Raw genomic sequence first — 21,280 nt, 5'->3', positions numbered from 1 at the left:
CGCCTCCTCAAGCCGCACCCCGACCTCTCTCCAAACTTTCACAGGATCCCCTACTCTCCAGCTCCTGTCAGGGCAGGTGGACTCCTGGTTTAAAAACCACCCGCTTCCTCCAGGAAATAGTCTTTGGTCAAAACTCATCTGCACACAACCCCACCTCACCCCTCCTCCTCTTTCCCCTTAAGTAACAGTCGCTTTCTGGAAAGCCCAGTGCTGTTTGAATACACACACACACACACACACACACACACACACACACACACTGACAGTCACCCTGCAGGCATGCCCCTGGGCTTTGCCAACGCAGGAGCTCCACTCCCGCAGGGCAGGCTGCTCTCCCCCAGCACTTGGCAGGCTGTCATGGCCAGGGACACTAACGAGGCCCCCTGATTTATGTGGAGGAAAATCCTGTGATGGCTCAGGCACTAGTGCCAACCTGAGAGTAGCCAGGGAGGTCACGGAGAGCCAGATGGAGAACACCCTGAGGGAGGGGAATTGCTTGGGACTTGAAACTAAACAGGAAGGGCTCTGAGGGTCCCCCCTCATTAGCCTGCAAGGTCAGGGGCAGCCCGAAAAAGCCAGAGGGTTATTTGGCCATTCTCTCTAAGTAGGTGTGTATGTAAGTACTACACAAGTGTCCTGTGGATGCCCCTAATTCAATCTGAACTGATTTGCAGGTGTCCTAATGGACAGCTCTGTCCCCCGTCAGGGCTGAGGGCGAGTGAGGAGTGGTCCTTCACATCCAAAACAGGGAGTTGCCCTTCAGCAAAAGAGTTCTGAAGCCTGAGCTTCTTACAAAGGAAAGCAGCCTATGGTCTAGAGATGAGATGACATTCTCTTTCTGGGCAGGGAATCAGGGTGGGGTGCGTCACAGCACAAGGTTCAGACCTTGCCTCGGGCTCCAGGCCAAGAGGAGGTGCTGTGCAAATCCTGGCACACAAATTGCTAGTGATGGGAACAGATGAAATTCCAGCTCAGAACAGCACAGAACAGTCTGAGAGAAGAAAGGGAGAAAAATGCCTCAGTTTTAGGGGTTTTGGGTAGCTCTCAAAACCAAGGCTGGTCCTCTCTTGACCTAGAACCAGTGGGGGGTGGGGAGAGGAGGGAGGTTCTGAGAGAGAAAAATGGAGCAGGGCCATCAAGACACACATTTGGATTATGTCAGTAAATTCTCCAGAAAAACATTTGTCCTAGCTGAGTCACCACAGCTCTGACAGAGTGCTCCCGTCTGGGTTCTGGGAGAAATAGGGCTGGCTGTCAAACTTGCTCAATTTAGAAACAGTAACACCCCTCCTTGGTGAGACCGAGTCCACTCCCGGTTCCCTGGCAAGCTCCTCCACGCTCTGTCCCCTGGCAGACGGCTCTGTCACACAGCCAGTGCCACCCTCTCCGGGCTGGGCACTCCCTATCGGTGCAGCCCCTTACGGTAGAGAAAACACATCCTGAAGGAGACCTGGGTCAGGCCTCAGTGACTTCATGTCTGGAAGAGAGAGCCTGGCTTTGGTCCCGCAGGGTCTGGGGGGTGAGACACTGCCCTTTTCTCCCCTTAGGGAGTTCCCAATCGAATTGAATTCAGCCAACCTGCAAGGTGCTACTCTGCAAACTCACCCACCAAACGAGTCACATCCCTGTCCTCAAGAGGTTCACCACCTATCAGGGAGCGAGCCTTGTGGGCAATGAGAACTCCGGGAAGAGGCTGAGCCCATCATCCCGACATGATGACTTTTCTAGATTCAAAAGTCTTTCTCAGATTTTGTTCAAATGATTTCCTTCTGCTTAGCTGATGCTGGACTTTTAAGAAAGAACTTATTAAGAAGCCTTTTTATCTAAAGCAATCCAAGAAGAGATGAGATGGAGAGGAACAGTCAAGAGGGAGACATTCTTCTTTTCGTAAAAGCCCCAGTGGCTAACTGGTGCGGAAACTATCTGCAACGAGTGAGTGTATTCACCAAGGTTATACTCTCAGCAACAAAAAGCCCTAGTAGTGATGTGTTTCTTGTTTTCTTGTGTTCAGCTTTCATGTTTAGAGAAAGAAAATCGTGTCTGCAAGGGAAGGTTTGAAAAGACAAAGACTTTTATGTTCCATGTTTGTGGCTAATGAAAATTTTGAGGGAGACAGTAGAAGTTCCAAGAGGTAAGTATGCTTGGGGCGTTGTGACTTCAAATCTACCCAAGACTGAAGACAAACCAACAGGAAGGATCCTTTTTTTAATTTTGAAAAAGGTTTGATTTTATAAAAGGAAGTTAAGAATTGGTATAGCACATTACTTAGGCATTTGTTTTCCCTTAAGAGAACATCATTACAAAATTCCCAGTTTCAACTGGGAATTCTTACATACCCAGGCTATTTTCACAAATGTTACTTTATTGAATATTTATTATAGTTCTCTGATAAAGATTATATTAAACCCATTTTGTAGTTTAGAAGAAAAATAGTTGTTGCTTAGTGGTTACTTAAATTTCAGTGTTTCAATCAAATTTTAAAAAGTAAAGCCTCCAAAATCCAAGGTCTAATGATGAGAGAGCAGAACATTACCGTGGGAAATCTCACAAAACCCAGCTATGCCTTCCAGGGCAGCTGAGCTGAGGTGCTCCACCACTGGGTGGCAGCATTCCAAACTTGCCAGAAGGGCATAGTAAAGGCAATCTCTCTAGAAAATTAGTATCATAACATAAAATGTCAGTATCCAATATATGCTAAAAACATACAGCCTCAAGCAGCAGTGAAGGGTACCCCATAAGACCTGACCAATGACAGGTGAAGAGAGAAATACAAAACATGCTGCAAATAATCACATAAGAGAGAGAGAAACAGCCCCAAGTCTGGAACCCACCAAGCGGAAAACACCCTTCTTCACTTGTCCTAGGCTATCTCTCTAGCGTCTATATTCAGGGAACTCCCTTCTTTCCAACATCCCAGCAAAATGAATATGAACTAAATTTAAATAATCCTGATTCCGTAGCATGAATTCCAGAAAAACTTGAATGTACTGGACTTATTTCACCTGACATGCTGAAGTTTACCTAACCTAAGTGGAACCAGACACATCAGCTTCCTAATAAGCCTGCTATAGATGAGCCATACACTTCAGGAGCCTTAAAAAAAAAAAAAATTTAAATGGCTACATCTAAGCTTCAGAGACTCATTCGACATTGTCACCCAGGAGACAAACTCCAAAGAAGCCTCGTTTTCTTGGCAGAAGGCAGATAAGGACCTCAATTCAGATGAGCACAGAGGAGGTTAAAACTACTTTGGGCCAAGCCAGGAACTGACTGAGCAACCAGCCCAGAAGCTGAAACACACCCAAAGGCAAAACTGAAAACTCATCAAGGGCAAAAACAATTAGGTCTTTCTAGATTTCATATCAGACCTGAACTTGAATGTGTGATTCCCCATCAAGAGGCCTATTAGTTAGGAAAGTAAAATGAATCCTGACCTGGGAGACCCCACAGGGCAGGTCTTACGACCAATTACTTCACTCTTTTCAAATCCAGGGTCAGGGTTAGGTGCAGTACATGTGGCCCTGCATTAGGGTTTCTTGATGACGATGGCAACAGCACTCCTTGCACAGTGGGGCCTAGGCAACGATGAGCAAATAAACTTCATTTTGGAGAAATGTAAAGGCATACTGAAAGTTTAAATGGGGAAATTTGGAAAGCAATTTGGCAACGTGTATCAGCAGCCTTAAAAAATAAAATGTCCATGATGGCCACAAATTTATCCCAAAGCCACCATCTAAAATGTAGACAAAGGTTTACACACAAAAATGTTTACTGAGAGTTATTTATAGCAATGAAGTTTGGGAAATAACTTAGACGTCTAACGATAGGGGTAAAATATGGTACATCTCCAGATATATTGTTAGGCATAAAGAAAAGTTTTTAATGTTAAGAAAATATTCTTATGGTACAATTCTAAGTGGAACAAAAAAAGAAGCACAATTAAATAAACAGTATGACTCAATTCTGTGTTTAAAAAGCTCTAAAGAAAAAAGATGAAGGAAATATATCAGTACAGTGTTACTACCTCTAGACGATAGTTACAAGCGTTTTCGTTTTAATTCTTTATGTCACACTCATTTTCTTAAATAAAGAAATACTTTTCTAATTAATAAAAGAAGTCAAGACTTGATCACACTATTGGGCATATATATTCATTCATCCAGTATTTATTGCAAGCCTGCGAGGTTTTACTGACCTTCCTGCTATTACTATGCTTCCCAACGGCTCTAATCCTAATGTCAACCATTACCCCAAGCCTGACTGTGATGAAGCAGTGCGAGAACAACGAGAGACAAGGGACAACGGAAGATCCCTACTTTCAAGCCAGGCCAGGAAAAGAAACTGCCATTGGCCCCCAGCCCCTTCTGTGCGTCAGTCAAGTCCAGGGCCAGCTAGGTGCCTTCCACGAGTTATCCTGCCACCCTCACTACCATCGTACTTGGTAATAGCTTCATGCCTATTTTACAGTGAGGAATTTGCCAGCAAGCATGCACATTTCTCCTTCTAGAAGGGAGGGTGCTGGGGTTCCTTCAATCTTCCTGGGCTGGAACCCCCTGCATAATTTCCAAGGGTCAGTATTTTTCCTCGATCCCCCTCTTTCCTTCTCTATGAGTTCACCGTTCCACACCCACCGAGTCCAAGTCCGTTCTAAGGGCCACAGTGAAGACTCTCTCCGTCAGGAATCCGCGTGTCCAAGGCTGGGTCCTTGATTTATCACGTAAGGCATTCACTGGTTCCTGGAATACGAGGGCTGCTTCTCATAGTTATTTCATGACCGCATGGTTTCCGCCTCTGATTGTCTAGGTTATTGTTCCCCAGGGAATCACAAATGTCTGTCTCTGCATTTGAAGCATCACGGCTGGCTCTCCCCCAACCGCCACCGTCCAGCCCCCCCATTGCCTATCATAGGATTTCCATGAGCCCCCTCAGGACTGTGCCAGTGCAGACCTGTCTACTTGACGGTAACATGGTTCAAGGAAGTGAACCAGACTCAAAATACAGATCAGCTGCCCGCTAACTAACGCCAGAACCGTGCTTCTGACGCCAGGGCGGTGCAGAAGATAGAACCAGGCAGGTGACCGAGGGAAAGAAACATCACACACAGAAGGAAACTGAACCAGATGCCCATCCCTAGAAAACAGCAGAGACCAGCCCCAACCAATCGGGGCTTTGAGTTCAGGGTCCCTGCTACTGAGGTCTTACTCATCTCTTTAGTTTCCAGGTCTTAAGGACTTTTGTTTTACGGACAACACTTGGTATAATTTGGTCACTAGCGCATAGCTGACTATCACCAACAGACGAGCATAAATGAGCAGCGTTTACTTGCATAAAACTGCACACAGACCCCTGAGGGAGGTCTGCGGACTCGCACACCATCCCCATGGTCTGCACATCCACGGTCACCACGGCTGCCCCAGCCAGCAGAAAGAAGCCCAGGGTTAAAGCACTCACCACCTGCATTTCCCACCTGCCCCAACCTTCACACTCAGGATGCTAAGAGAACCTTCGAGAGAGCAGATTTATGCCCACCATCGTTACACTCGTCTGCCCCCTCACCTCCTTACCACCCGCCTTCATCGTCCTGTTCCGATCCAGTGCTCAGCCCATCTTTCAGAGCCTGCCTTCCCTCTCACCCACATGTATCCCCGGCACGCCAGCACCACTGTCTCCTTCACTCTGCTCTCCGCACTGCCTCAGCAGATGGAAGCTCATCCTCTACTGCTAGACCACCTGGCTCCCAATTATACTGGCTGTGTCCCCAGGTGAGTTACCTCACCTCTCTGAGCCTCAGTTTCCTCACGTTATAAAGTGAGAATAATAATACCCACCTCAAAGTGCTGGGAGAATCAAGTTACTGCACGCAAAATACTTAACACAGGGCAATAATATAGGTTAAAGACAGTCTTGATAACAGCTAGCACTCATTTATCACTTACCAGATCAGTCCCAGAGGTGGGAAGCATTAAGTCCTTTCTTCTCCCACTCAAAATTAGACGTGAAGAGTCACCACATTGCTCAATACCGTAGTAGTTCAAAAAAGCTACTCACGGAATACTACATATGGCACAGTACCATTTTTATAAAGCTCAAAACCAAATAAAACTAAACAATATATTGTTTATGAAAACCTGTGGTAATCCATACCAAAAAAAAAAAAAAAAAAAAAAAAAGAAGGATAAACACAAAACTCAGAATAGTGAATATTTTGGGGGGATGCAAAGGGGATCGAGCGGGGGACGACTCGCAGGTGGCTTCAGGAGCAGAGGTGATGTTCTGCTTCCAAAGTTGGGGGGGTGGGCTCTCAGGCGTTCATGTTATTATGCTTCATAACTTACATGTATGTCTATTCCTTCATATACTACAGACCTTACGGTATGTGTGGCGTATATATGATAATATTATTTATTATTATCATTAAGCTCCTTATTATCATTATTATTGAGCTCCTTCAGGAGACAGACTAACATGTACTGAGTGCCGGGTATTACAGAGAGACTGCTAGATCATTTTTTCACAACACCCCTGTGAGACGGACATTCTTTTTCCAAATTAAAAATAAGAATATTGGACTCAGAAATGTTGAGTAATAGATCCAAGTTCTCACCCTGTGCCGAATATCTTCCCCGTGCCCCTCCAAATCCATTCTCCATTCTCTCCCCTCCACCTGACGCCCAGGGAGGCTGACCCCTATGGACTGCCTCAGGGGGCTCCCCATCACCTGGATTCGGTGGCATTCAGTTAATGACAAACAATGACAGGAGGTCAGAGAATGGGAGGACATTCCATTGGGAACTATCGACTCTCCTTGCCCTCCCCATCATTTCATCTCCAGGAGTGGGTGGCACCTCTCTACCGAAGGCCACAGCTGCTGTCACCTCTCTCTCTCCAGATTCCAAGGTGCTCCTCGCCTTGCTCCTTCAGGCCCAGAAGTAGTACTGTCTCCCCTCCCTCTGTTTCGAGCCCTAGGATAACCCAGAAATCTACATCCTGTGGACGTCCCTGTTCCCTGCCTGCACCATGGTAGACTGTCCCTTCATGACACTCTTCTGAGATTACCCAGCTGGAATGGTCATGTGTTTCCTGAGTGAGACGGAGTGGGGCTTCGGTCTGAGCCCCCGCATCTCCCGTCCATCCTAAGAGGCCGCTCTTCCCGTTGCTGTGAGGGGTCTGCACGGCTCCAAGGAAGGTGATCACTACCGACGGTAGTTACTGCTGTGGTTTTATGTTCCTCAGCAGCAGAGCAGACGATCATTTGCTCTTTAGGGCCTGTGTTCTGTACAGCTAACAATACAGACACCTAACTGATATTGCTCAGAGATTTGTGTAGAATGTACGAACTGTAATAGAAATTATAAACCCTCTCTATAGAAGCAACAAAATAAATTAAAAATGGATGTGCAAAGGTATAAGTTTTAGGCCAAGGTTCTCATTGGTCCTGTTTTCTGGACCAACGGTCACTACTCCCCACATCCTCCTGTAATTGATGATCCCAGAGCAAAGGTTAGGATGTGAACACGTCTCAACAGGCCCTTAAAACGAAACACATTTGGTGAGGACAGTCTGGAGAGCGTGGGCTCTTCCATGCTGAATATAGTGGGAGGAAACTACTACAGTTTTCACCTCCTCATCTTTTAACTGTCTTTCGGACTCTCTCTGCTTATTTCTATTTTTCTGGTGATACTGCACACAGACAGTGCTGGCTATAAACCCAATTTATCTCTGGCTGAAATCAGTAGAACCAGAGCAAATGTTATCAAACAATAAGCTATGAATATTGGCACCTTGGTTTGATTGGCATTACAGAATATCCCATCTGAATTTCTTGTCATCGTTCCTCACCAATATGACACCTGCATTCCTTGCCAGAACACTTAGCATCTCAGCAGTGCTGAGGTAAGTGGCAGCTACATCAAGGGGCTAACAATTGGTGCCCTCAGGAGCAGCAAAAAGATGATCGTGACAAAGCAGGATAATACTGATGATGAAAAGGAGGAATTCAGTACAATAAAAAATAACCCAGGATTTCGTTACTAGATACTTAGAACTTCCTGTGTCAAGCATTTGGTCAATTCTGAATAACCGCTGTGGGTAGATTAGCCACACTGGGAGCTCTGCCTGGGCAACTGCTTATTCCCGGGTTAGATTGTTCTCTCCTGTCTCTCACTTTCTAGGGACCTTCATCAGCTGCTTGTATCTGAGTATTTCCTTTCCACTCCTTTCGTGTACAAATAAGTGCAAGCAGATAGCAGGCCAGAAAAACAAAAAAGCTAGATAAGTGTAGGATGGATGACAGTCAAAAAAGAGAACTCGCGAACTCACCAAGATCCTTATCCAGGCCCTGGCTCATCGAAGGCACTCGATAAATATTTGCTGAATTGAGTGAACACAATTGTTAGGAAGGTGAATTAGAAGACTTTTGAGGCCCCTTCCTACCCTGATAGTCTATGACTCAGCACAAAATGACAGAAAGTTTGGAGAAGACCCAGGAGATGGATGCTCAAACTCATCAGGAATAAGAAAAGGAAGTTGGAAAGGACTCATCTCAGGCTGAGTGACTAGGACTGTTCTAACCTGTCACACCCCAGAATGATTCTTGGTCCCAAGTGATGCCCCAAAATTCCCACCCAGCATCTAAGGGGAACAGAAGCAGTTCTCTGAGGATTTAAGATATAGACAAGATCTGAAGTGAAATTCCAGGCCTTAACTTATTTAGGGAGCCTGAGAAAAAGAGCGTATGTTGGTGGGGGTGGTAAAATTCTGTTTTGAGGTCCTAGATTTTCTCATATATGTTCCCCCCCCCACCCCCAGTATCATTGAAACACAGAATTCAGGGCAGGAAAGCCTCATAGACATGATCTAATCCAGCCTCCAGTCCAGTTGAGGAATTCTTACAGCATCCCTCACAGAAGGTTATGCAGCCTCCAGTGACCGGAAGCTCATTTTCTTCCAGAGGCAGCACCATTCCTGCTGGATGCTCCCACAGGGGTAGCCTCTTTCTTCATTTCAGAGTCCTGGTCTGACTTTTACCCACTGACACAAGCAACACAGACCATGCCTGTTTCCTCCTCTTTGGGGCAGCTCTCCTGACACCTGAAGTTAGGAATCACTTTGTTTACATTTTCACTCCTGCCAGAAAACATCCTTCAATCCATGAACCGCAGACACAGTTTGCGGACCCCTCAACGTGCTGCTCCCCTGACAATACGCTAAGTGGTCAATAAAGTTCTCAAAATGAGGCTGGAAGAGTTCAATGTCGCAGAGTTGAATGCAGTGGTCCAGCATGGCCTGGCTTTCACAGAGCATAGTGAGACTATTTCTTTCCATTCATTTCTACATTATCACAAGCATCTGTTTAATCACCTATTCTAGATCCTATTTCATCACTTACTGGGCCTTACTTGCTTATCTTCTGCTGCCGGGTCCACCTATGCACCCGGCACAGTCATATAGTACACTGTCCTTTAGGGTCACTGGTTTGGCACTGGGTAGGGAAATTCACAGATTTTTCCTAACTTTCTCAAAATGTCTCTTTCTTCTCCCCATGGATGCTCAATCTGCCTAGTATATAGAGACTCTAAATATGAATGAATACACTCTAGGTCCCAGCTGATCACCTGCTTGTGAGCCAGCTCAAGAACACTTCAGTAACTTCACTCAACAAAATCCAGCATGGAAAAAAAAAAAGGAATGAATAAATGCATGAATAAGTGAATGTCAAGCGTCTCCCATGGACGACCACACCCGTCCGTGAAGCACACTCCACCCCCACAGGGACCTGTTTTAGTAGCTGCCTGGGCCAGCACCCAGAATAGCTCATTTCTTCCCATCAGGATCATCCACCTGGTCTCGCTATTCCTTTCCATAGTCTCCTTTCTTTCCCAAGGCCATGGCTAAGCAGGAGAGCGGCAAACACTATCTGATCCGCTGCATTCTTCAGTTTCCCTCCCCAGACTTCACTGTCTTTGGAATAATTCTGTTCTAGGTTGTGTTTCCAACTGTTGTCATGTGTGAACGTGTGGCCCCAGAATTAGGAAGGGATGGGAGAGCAGGACTGGTCAGTAAGCTCGGGAGGCGGCCAAGTACTCACGCTCCTGGTATACCCAGGCCCCTCGGGAGAGAGGCAGCAGGCATCCCCGAACAATTATTCCCACTGAAAGCGGCAACAGGATTCTTGCCTCCCACCTGCCAGAACCTGGTAAGAACCTTCTCTCTTCTCAAGAGCACAGGAGGAAAGGCTTGTGCTCAGCCTGCATCTAGTACATTCCTTCAGTGATAATGTGCTGTTTCTCCTTTTTCATGACCTTCCTTTCAGCCCATCTCGGGTTTCATTCCCCTTCACCCAGCAGAAATCTTCTTCTTTTTAATTGCTTCCAATCTGCTTTATCCCATCTTTGCCTAACAAATCAGAACGAAGAATTCTTCCAGGTCTTTTACCTTCTATTCTAAAGAGAAGATGAGCATGCATTATCTGCAGGGATACGATCAACACACCAGAAGGGAAAATATGCCTTTCATATCTCCAGGGATCCCAGTTTCTTCTGGATCTAAAAGAGCTGAGAGTCTGCTATGGGTCCCCAGGAAAACTTTGCTTATAAATTGATTTAGAAAATGCCTGGTTTTATGCCTGTTAGTGTACCTGGGAAGGGTGCTTTTAAAACTGCTTAGCCTCCAGGTAGCTAAATTGCTAAATTACCTAAATCAGTCATGGGTTATTCAGTCCATATCCTTGCCTCTGAAACAGATGGGAATATATCTTCTGTATAAAGACCTGGAGAAAACAAAATCTTCTATTCTATTTTTCAGTCCAAAGTCTCATGCACAAAGTTTAGAAGTTCTTCTTTGAATCTAACCTAAATCCCGTTTGTTGAAGCTTAAGACCTTTTATCTTCTTTCGGTCCCGGTGGATATCATAAAGAAAAAAAAAATAGACACAATTCATCGTCTATTTGTTCACAGCCTTCTGCTTGGAGCTCCTCAGGGCTCCTCATTCTATTCAATATCCTTCCAGGCATTTGACGCCAGCTCTTAAATCCCCATTACCACCTGCCCGTCACCACCCAACAATCCCTTTATATTTGTCTCTCCTGCAGCTCTTTCAAATGGAGTGCTTGCCTCACTTGACACCTGCGTGAAGAACTTAATCAGCTAATCGTGTTCAAGAATTATCCAGGGTTTCCCAGCAAAGGTGGTGCTGCATCTCCAGCTCCTCTCTGTAATTTACTAATTCTCCTATAAAATGCACAGACACAAGATGAAGGTTCTGCAAGCCCGAGGCACCACTTCTGATTTGCCACAACACACACTCGAGAGCCCCACTAAGAGACAGAGAACAGAGTTCTAGCTGGAGGAGAGGAGGGCGGGGAGAGCCCTGGGGCAGGAGGCAGGGAAACATGGATTTGCCTAGCTTACTTTTCAGAGCTCTTCTGGCTCTCACATTCTGATTCTTGGAGCAGGCAAAGTCTTCTCTTCTCCCTCCTTAAAAGATATAGACCGCGTCCTTGGCATGTCTCCCTCCACCAACCTCCATGGCCAGACCCACCTAGAGACCCTCAAAAACCAGTTTCTCAACCTTTTTAAAAATTATCATCGTCCCTTGCCCCCAAAGAGACTTTCTGTACTTTTTTCCTGAATCGCCCACCCAATGCAATTTTAATACTACAAATATGCTGTATATCTGTTTACATATATACGTAGAGCTGTGCTTAATACATAAAAGAGCAAGTTTTTTTTTGATACCCCCAAGAACCAATCCCCCCCCCCTTGGTACTTGGCACTATTACCCCCGTTGAAAATGCATGACCTAGACTGAGCTGACGGCTAACTCCTGAATGAAACGAGTTATTTGACCCAAACTCCAAAAGCCACAAACATATTTTTAAGCCAGAGGTTTTCAAAATAATCCATCACACAAGCCAGAGTGGAATCAGCCAGAGTTCCCATTTCCCCAACGTCAGTTACAGCTTCCAGGGCCACACAGCCTCCTGTTCTGGGCCCCTCGCAGTCCTCAGCCTGGGGCCTGTACCTCTGCCCACAGCTCCCACTCCATTCATATGAATCCCAGAAGTAACCGTGGGAATGAGGTGAACAACGGCTGATGACGGTTCAGGAATGATGAGAATCCACTACAAGGGCAGAAACAACCCGGGCCTCTGGCAGGGTGGAGGCTCATTCCGACTCACTTGCATCAGCCCAGGTGCCCTCCCGCCTCCGCTGCAGGACATACCCCCTCACCTTACCTGGGCACGCTGGCCAAATAGGTCACGAGTTTCCGTAGGTCTTCCTGTCTTATTCTGTCATGATTGCTGCGAGCAGGGAAGGTCAGGATGGGTCCACCTCGCTTATCACGGCCCCCTGCAGGGAGGGAGAGGAGGGAGCATAAGAAAACCAGCCAGCAAGGGTGCTGTTGAGGGAGAAGAATGCCGGCTGAGTGCTGGATGCAGCAGGCAGATATACGGTGCCCAGAGAAATCTGGCCCCTGCTTAGGACAAGGGCATGGGGTTTGGAAGTGGGTAACGTGTGTTCTTGGGCAAGACTTGACTTCTCTGGTGCCTAATCTGCAGCATGCAGATGGAGATAAAAATGCCCACCTTCCAGGGTTGCCGCAAGGACTGATGACATGGCACACTGGAAAGCACTTTGCAAAGTGAGTATCTTCCCAGATGTGAAATGATAAGGAACGTGGTATCACCGCTCTTCTTGATGAAACAAACCATTGAAAGTGCTAAGGTCTTTGGAAATGTAACCTTCCATTCACTTCTCTGCAAGGGTTCTGTGAGGTGGGAGAAGCCCTTAAAGCATCCACCCGGGATGTCATTGCGGGGAATGACAGAAAAGAATTAAGTGCTTTCTACACAGCCAAGGATCCACCCCTGACTGCCTGCCTCAGGTGTCACCTGTCACTCCTGCTGGAGGAGCACATGAATCTATCGGAAATGAGGATACTCACGGTCTGAATCACTACAAATGCCTTGGTACACACTATGATTACAAATGTTTGCTAAATATTGCGTCCAAAAAAGTTGGAGGGAGGACCCCGAAATCATGAGCACCGTTGTTATAAGAAAGCTGGGATTTTACACGATTGCTTTGTCTTTCCTCTATTTTCCAAATTTCCCAGTCACCGCTTATTCTAGAATGTAAACATTGATTCATTGATGGGTGCTACACTTAGGACGCAGAGCCAACTGTCTCAGGGAAGTTAGACGGGAACGAAGTTACGGTGTCGTAACCATGTCCTTACAGGCACTGGTGATTACACAAAGACAACTGCTGTGTCGTGATCACAGACCTCCCATCCCACACGCACCTGGGGAATCCATACCACATCCCCCACAGCCAGGACCACAGGGGAGCTCATGCAAGAGGATGGGGGTGGGCATAGCCCTTCCGAATACTAGAAAAGAAGCTTAAAGCTTAGACTTCCAAAGAAGGATTTCTTCCAAGCAAAAGCAGAGCCTCCCACGGCCCCCACCCACGTGTGAGTTTGTGAATGTTTCCCTCTGATTGTGGGGTCCTGAAGTCACAGACAGTGGGGGAGCTCGACACACAAAACTCGATCTCTTCCAGGATACTCCTGTGGAGGAAATAAGGCGGTTGCAAGGAGAACAGGAACACACGAGATCAGAGCCCCTGAGAGCGGCCCTGACAAACAACTGTTAGCACCACCACCTCTTCCCTGCCCTTCCTCCAGCCGCACACCAGGGCAGATGTGTGCAGATGTACCACAGAGTTGCGCCTGGGCCCCCAGTAAGACAGGAGAGTTAGCGTGTCCCTAGGTAGACAGGGAGGTCCCTGGTGGAACAAACACAGACAGCCATATCCTAAAACTCCAGGTTTTGAAATCACTCCTTCACTCCAGGACATAATAAGGCCTTGAGGTTAATCATAAAATTCCTTTTGGCCTGATAAACGGAGCTGATCTGATAGATGAGAGTGGGTTACTTTGCTAATTCCTTCAGGATGGGCAAGCAGAACAAACCTGGTAGACGAATTTCATTAGAAGACACCAGTTCCCTTCTTCAAACAGCTCCCCTTCCCCAAGCAGGCAAGGGAAGGTATAAAAGTAACAGCTTTTGCCTCAGTCAGGGGGCACCCCCCATTTGGGACCCCCTCCCTCTCGGGAGCTCTGACTTTGCTTTCAATAAACTATCCTCGTTTTAAAACTCTTTGCCTCTCCTGGGTCCGTGTTTCCATTCTTCGGTCTCACGAGACAGGATCCCGGCCCACACCCAGAAACTGCCGGCAGATCCAACATCATCTACATCATTTGGGGACTCACAGGAAAATATTCCTCCATCACCAGCTCCAGACCTTCTATACTACGGGCCCTGGTTCTTTGTACGAATAATCATCCCCAACTCATCTGCCGTGGAAATGGTCCCTATCTCCCAACTGGCTTCCACATGAGGAAAAGGAAACAAAAGGATTAAATGGAAGGTTTCCTGAGAGCTGGGAGGTTCTTCCACACTGTCAATCTTCCCCTCCAGCTCTGACCTCACCCGAAGGATTTTCCCTCATTCAGGTGTGGTTTTAACCTCATCTGTTGCCTTTCTCCCTGACCTTCCACAGACACTTTAAGAATAGAGCCAAGGGAATAGGAGGAGCCAAGGCTGGTCTGACTGGCAAAGGTTAACTAAGGAGTCTGGAGGGCTGTTGGCACTGTCCTTCCTGAGCTAGAGCCAGTTCTGCCCTTAGAGACAGGAGTTGCACAAAATCATGGCTGGGGAAGGTTCTAGATAGCAGGGGAGGGGAAGTATGGGGAGAAAGCCTGGGGCAGTAGAGTCGCCTCCCTTCAGGAAGTATGGATAAGAAGTCAAGAGGGGACAGCAAGATCAAGCCAGGTATTTTCTTCCAAAAGGAGAGGACCTTGCAGGATTGCCGGAAGAAGAGGAAGAACAAGCACAGAGGAAGAGAATCATTACGCTGGAAAGGGTAGGACAGAGACAGAGCAAGAACTCAGAGCCGCTCCAAGCGGAGGGTTCCTGCCCCTACCTCTGTGGCAGGTGGATAGAACTCAATGAGGGAGGAGGAAGCAGATAGATTATGGAGAGGGCGGAGGTCAGCCTGCATGGGGAATACCGTCCTTTAGGTGAAACGGGAGACGAGATCACCTGCCAAGGATCAGGGGAGGCTGAGGCGCTGAGAGAGAGGAGGAGTGGACCACGATTAGCGAGTACCCCACGGGGGCGAGGGGGAGAGCAGGACTGTGTGTGATGTTGGCTTAAGGGGAGGTGGCGGGTACTGGGGCACAGCGAGAGCTCTGCTGGAAGGTCTGAGTGAATGCGGTACCCATGCTGGTCTCTAACTTGAGCGAAGGCAGAATAGAGCTAATGCCCGGGGTAAGTGGGCGGGAAAGGGTAGGAAAGTCCTGCTGGATGATGAGTTCCCAGACAAGAGGGAACGGCCTATGCTTTGTTCATCTGATCTCCATCCTCTCCCAACTGATCGGGGAATATGAGAAAGGGTCGAAGGTAAGAGGCGAAGGCCACAGACAGACACATCAAGTGTCAAGGTCTTGGATGTGCACGGCCATGGTAGGGAGATGGAAGACTTGACCACCAAAGGAACAGCCATGACGCTGCAGGATTTGACTGATAACTGACCTGGGTGCTGCAGTTACAGAGGGCGATTAGCTAACGTCAGTGTCCATTACGGAAGCGGGACCCAAAGGGTGGGAGACAAAAGAAGACACGCTTTGCAAAGGTGATAGAGATGGTAGCAGGACCTTCAAAAGCGCCATCCCCTTTCTCATCAAATACCTGCTATTAGCCTCCTCATACCCGGCTTGGGTGCTAGGAGCTATAGGATAGGAAGGCAGAGAATAAGGAGGGAAGGGATGGTTTGAGGTTCTAGAAATGGCAATGGCCGTCTTCCACAGGAGCAGGGAAAGTCAGGGCCGGGGCGGAGGCAAGGCCAAAGCAGGGAAGGGTACAGCTTCCTGACTGAGGTGGAGGAGAACGGTGCCCACCGCTTGCAGGGGGAGTCAGGCTCCAGGTACAAGCCACTTACGGTAGTTTGGGAGGAGGGAACAGAACGTACACCAGGGGATTCATACCAAAAGTTTGGTCCATGTAACTAGAGTTCTGCAAGATGTTAATGGATAATGTCATTTGGGAAATGTTTTCGTGTGCCTGATGGACGTGGGCTTTGATGAACATGGCAGATCTCTAAGTGGGGGACTCTGATATGCAGCATTTCCCAAACTTATTTGAGAGTAGAACCCCTTTTTCTGTTCTGAGGGTCATCTCATGGGACTGGTGTTCCATGGAACACACTTTGACAGACACAGGTCCAGAGAACAAACGATTGGGCCACAGCAACTCGGAGTTTCTCTGGGGCAATGTTGTCATCTCCCACAAGGATGTTGGCAAGAGATAAGGTGGCAGAGAGGGACATCAGGAGGTGGCCCAAAGGAGGGTGTGAGTGCACACGAAGATAACAGGGGTGAAATGGGCCCTGCACAGATGGTCGGATAAAAGGGACAATGGATGCTGAGAGCGGGAGGCATAGCACACAAAGGAAGCCCGAGAGAGGCCACGGGGGTGGCAGGGAATGAGGGAGGGGGGCGGGGCGGGGCTGGGAGGACGGGCTCCTTGCGGCACAGCACAGACCCCGGCACACACGTGCACACGCCCACAGCCAGAAGCTGCTGGGCTGCCCTGGGTTATTCCCAATGTGTGTTCCCATGGCAGCGTGGCTTTCCTTTCCTGTGGCCATGCCGGGGGGACCAGCAGGGGAGGGCAGCACAACCAGCTGTTCTCTGCTCACCACCTTCCTGCAGTGTTTGCTTCTTAGCACAAAATGTAACTGCTCCACTGCCTTATTTAATGCTGGGCTTCCTTATTTTGTCTCATGTTGGTGTTTTGTCTTCTGAAAATGAAAGGTACGAGGAGCTTTTTCGGTTTGGTTTCTGTTTCTCAGATACAGCAAGTCATCTCCCTGGTGCCGTCCGCGTCCTTCCCGGCACGGAAGGGCAATGTTCCCGAAGCCCAAAAGTTCCTGGCACCACGTGCAGAGGAATAAGACTCACCCCAGGCTCCTCGCCCAACATGAGGTCCTTTGGTCCTGCTCTGGGAAGCGTCTATCCCCCTGATGCCTTCCTGGCACCTTGCTTCTGTGTGTTCCACAAAGACAACTCCCTATACTTGAGAAGTGCTTCTAGGGCTGGCTGGGCCCTGCCCCAGGGCTCCAAGTGAATTCACATGGGAAAAGACAAACAGTCAAGGAAGGGCCTCCAAGTCAAAGTCCAAACTGATATGGACAGGGTGGTACTCAGAGGCTATGCATTCAAGCCAGGAAGGCCTCCTGGAGGAGGCAAACAGGGAACTGACGTGGAAAGAAGAGGACAGGCTCAGACTGGCAGAAGAAGAGGACAGGCTCAGACTAGGGAAGGCACTGCAGGTAGAGGAAGCACCAGGCATGAGAGAAATGGGAGAATTAGCACAACACCCAGGGGACAGAGAGATAGCAAGTAAAATAGGCTCAGGGACATAAAGAAGAGGAGGAAAAGATGGGATTAGGCTCCCGAGGGGGGCTGTGGGCCATGTCCTTGGAGCCCAGATTATGGGCAGCAGCAGAAGGCCGAGTCCTGGCACTGCCCAGGGACCTCCAGGACGTCTATACCAGGTCTTCCCCCAACACGCAGCAAGCGCTCAGATCCAGGTTTACAGAGGCTTTGGAGATTGTCTTACCGACAACTCTGCCCACACTGAAACCACTGCCAAACAATCCTGCGGAGGGATCAGCCTGTGCTTCAACATCTGCAGTGACCCGGCTCCCTGCCTATCACACGTACAAGCACCTAACACCAACGGGGACAGGCAGCTTCCTGGCGACGCTCCTCTTACCACAACAACAATAAGAAAACACCTGTGTTATCATTACTGCCTCTACTGTCACCACTGCTAACCATAATAACGTGGAATGCCTGTAGAACCTTCCAAAGGCTCACATACTCCTGTCGCATACTCCGCCCTCACCTCCCACCCCGACACTGAATCACTGGACGTGCCTCTTCCCTCGGGTCAGGTGGGAGACACCTCCTGCTTGGTTGCTCCTCCCCTCTTTCCCTTCTCTCCATTTTGGCAGTCGCCCATCTGCAAGACCGGCAGTGCTCGTGGGGTGAATCCCTGCACCGTGGGACTGTACTGGCTCTTTCCCTGCCATTCCATGGCCACTCCTTGCACATGGCCAGGATCATCCAGAAACAAAAGCTCAGTCCGTGACACTTAAGCACTTGCGCATGTTTCTTTCAATGTGATCCTTGGCTACTCACATTGCCATTCCCCCAGCCCCTGCCAGAGATGCTGATGCAGGAGCCTGTGTGAAGCCCTAGATCTGGCACTCAGAGCAGTGCTGGTGTACCTTGCAGTGTGGCTTCTGTTACATCAGGAGTCACCACACTTTTTCTTAAAGGGCCAGACAGTAAATATGTTAGGCTCGCAGCCATCCGGTGTCTGCTGGGACTATTCTGCTCTGCTGTTGCAGTGACAAAGCAGCCACGGACAATACCTATAGTAGACTGAACAACGGTTCCCCAAACATATCAGGTCCTCATCCCTGGAAACTATAAACGTCACATTATTTGGAAAAAGCATCTTAGCAGATGTGATTAAGGATTTTGAGACTGGAAGGTTATCCTGGATTCTCTGAGTGGGCCCCATACGCAGTCCCAAGTATCCTTACTCTGAGGCAGAGGGAGATTTGACACACACAGAATTGCAGAAGGCAATGTGGTGACAGAGGCAGAGATGGGAGAGATACGGCCACAAGCCAAGGAAAGCTGACAGCCACCAGAAGCTGGACGAGGCAAGGAACAAATTCTCCCCCAGGGCTTCTGCAGGGAGGACGGCACTGCTGACAGCTTGATTTCCACCCAGTAAACTGATTTTGAACTTCTGCCCTCCATCACTGTGAGAGAGTCCATTTTTGTTATTGTAAACCTCCAACTTTGTGACCACTTGTTACCGCAGCAATGGGAAACTGTATCAACTAGTTACACACATTCACATGGCTGCATTCCAATAATACCTTATTTACAAAAAGACAGGTGGCTGACATGTGGCAAAGTATAGGCTCTAGTTTGCTGACCCCTGAATTAGACATTAAAAGGTCTAGGTGCATAAGATGGGGTTGGAGAGAGAAGTCAGAAATAAATATTTGGAAGTCACTATTCAGAAAAATAAATAAATACAGACACTCACTTGAGTTCCCTTTACCAGGAAGGAGAAATAAGGAGGAGCCCGAGAGTGTTTTAATATCCTGTCCCTGACCCACTCAGATATGAATCCCCCACTCCCCCAAGTAAAACGTCTGGGAATTGTGGAGTGGACACTCCTCCAGGCGGAGCATGTCTCAGAGGGGCTTCCGTGGCTCCTGCCAGGCCTGCTAAGCTGGCAGGGTGGGTATATTGAGGTGTATGTGTGTAGGGGGTGTGGGGTATGGCAGGGACACCACCTGTGGCTGTAAACATCCCCGCTGGTACCAGAGCTCCTACCGCTGCAGAGAGGAAGCGGCTGCTCCGAGCAAAACTCCCACCCCCACTCTCTCTCACTAACACACAGAGAAGTGGGTGCCACACATGTGCACACACACACAACCTCTCAAGGCTCATTACACAGGAAAGTCCCACAGACACTCACCAGACACGAAGGCCACTTTTTCCTTTAGGATGGGAAGGACATCAGAAGCTTTCAAACCATCATTCCGAAAAGAACCTGTGGGATAACAAAACAGGAGGAATCAGGGTGAAAGAGGTCAGAGAGCTGAATCCCTGGGACCCACCCTCAGCCTCCCTGCCTCATCGTGGGCCAGACAGTTAGGCCTTCAGGCCCTACAGCCAGCCCAAGGGAACAGGAGAGAGTCCACCACAGAAAGAACACTTCCACACGATGACAGGCCACAGGGGTGACCAAGGGGGCGAGGTCCTCCTGGTCCCTTTTAGGAAGAAAACAGTCCAAGTCACACCCCGCGCACATATACCATGTTTCCCCGAAAATCAGACCTAACCGGAAAATAAGCCCTAGCATGATTTTTCAGGATGACAGCCCCTGAACATCAGCCCTAATGCATCTTTTGGAGCAAAAATTAATATAAGACCCGGTCTTATTTTTGGCGAAACATGGTAGGAAGCTCCATGCCCCGGAGGCAACAACTGTACCCTGCTGCTGTGAACCTGAAGACGGGGCCTGGGCAAAACTCATCTTTATACGTCCAGTGCCTGGTACACAGTAAACACTCAGTAAATGTCTGTTGAACACGTTCATTAATATAAAGATGGATCACAATGCCGTAAATAATTTTTTTTGCCTTTCCTCTATGTGGCACAGCAACTGTTAGTCTGCAGTTTACAAATGGGAAAGAAACCCACAGGAATCCCCAAGTGAGAAGCAACACAGAATGCGAGCCCTTCCTCCACTTTTCTCTCCCTGCTCTTCAGGGTCACCATCATCAGCCCACACCAAACTGGAGGCAGGACACACCAGTTTCCTGGGAAGGACATGGACTCCCTTCTTCAGCAACTCACTCTCTGCCTAACTCGCACGGCTCTGTTGGCAAGTCCTTTCTGGGGGCGAGGTGAATTCTTGTTAGGGGGTTAGAGGCAGAGGCCTGGGGCTCACACAGAATGGAAGGTAACAATGTGCTCGGAGGGGCAAAGGACAGCCCAGCCCGGGGTGAGGCGCGTGGGAAGGGAGGACTCAGCTTCCACACACACACAAAACCCCACGCCAGCCCACTGTGCCCCTGTCGTTTAACCTGAATATGCCACAAGAACTCGCAGGGAAAGCCAGCCCACACTCAGATCTCTACTGGGTATCCCCACTGGGGACATGGCACAGATGGACCCCGGAAGAGATGTGGCTCTGTGTCAGCTCAGTGAGACAGAACCAGAGACCCCGGACACCCCCTCGAGAGCCTTTCTACACTTGGCTGACTCCCTTGCAGTACAAATGTGACAATCTACAGGGGGAGAAACGTGCTGGGCAGGACAGGGCCACTCAGGGCTGTCTCAATCCCGGCACGCTGACTATTTCAAGAGATCCAGAAATGTTGGGAATTTGGGTAACAACCCAGGATGAAGATCACCGGCTGAGAGAAGGGAAATGAGCCCATTGCCCACTCAGCCACAGAGAAGGGATGGGTCCCCAGAATGCCAGCTGCCACGGTCAGATGTCGTACCCTAACCCAAAACAAATTTCCTAAGTGTCTCTGATGATTTCACCTATTTCTTCTTTTTCAGTTTTCACTAAATGAAAACAGTGAGCCTTTTTATTCATCAGTG

The 21,280-nt window shown here is 48.5% G+C and overlaps 1 protein-coding gene across 19 annotated transcripts in view; it reads right to left on the bottom strand.

Annotated features, from left to right (window-relative positions):
- Positions 1-21,280, bottom strand: part of KALRN (kalirin RhoGEF kinase) — a 615,365-nt gene that overhangs the window by 411,728 nt on the left and 182,357 nt on the right. For all 19 annotated transcript variants that reach the window (XM_033132405.1, XM_033132467.1, XM_033132483.1 and 16 more), the window contains exons 2-3: positions 19,641-19,715; positions 12,237-12,351 (exon numbers count right to left, since the gene is read on the bottom strand). In XM_033132405.1, coding sequence (XP_032988296.1) covers positions 12,237-12,351; positions 19,641-19,715 — 190 coding nt within the window. The remainder of the gene's footprint in view (positions 1-12,236; positions 12,352-19,640; positions 19,716-21,280) is intronic.

The sequence above is a fragment of the Rhinolophus ferrumequinum genome, chromosome 2 (genome assembly GCF_004115265.2).
Source record: "Rhinolophus ferrumequinum isolate MPI-CBG mRhiFer1 chromosome 2, mRhiFer1_v1.p, whole genome shotgun sequence".
Taxonomy (NCBI): Eukaryota; Metazoa; Chordata; class Mammalia; order Chiroptera; family Rhinolophidae; genus Rhinolophus; species Rhinolophus ferrumequinum.
The sequence above is the reverse complement of the archived record's forward strand: the minus strand, read 5'-3'. Positions and strand labels throughout refer to the sequence as shown.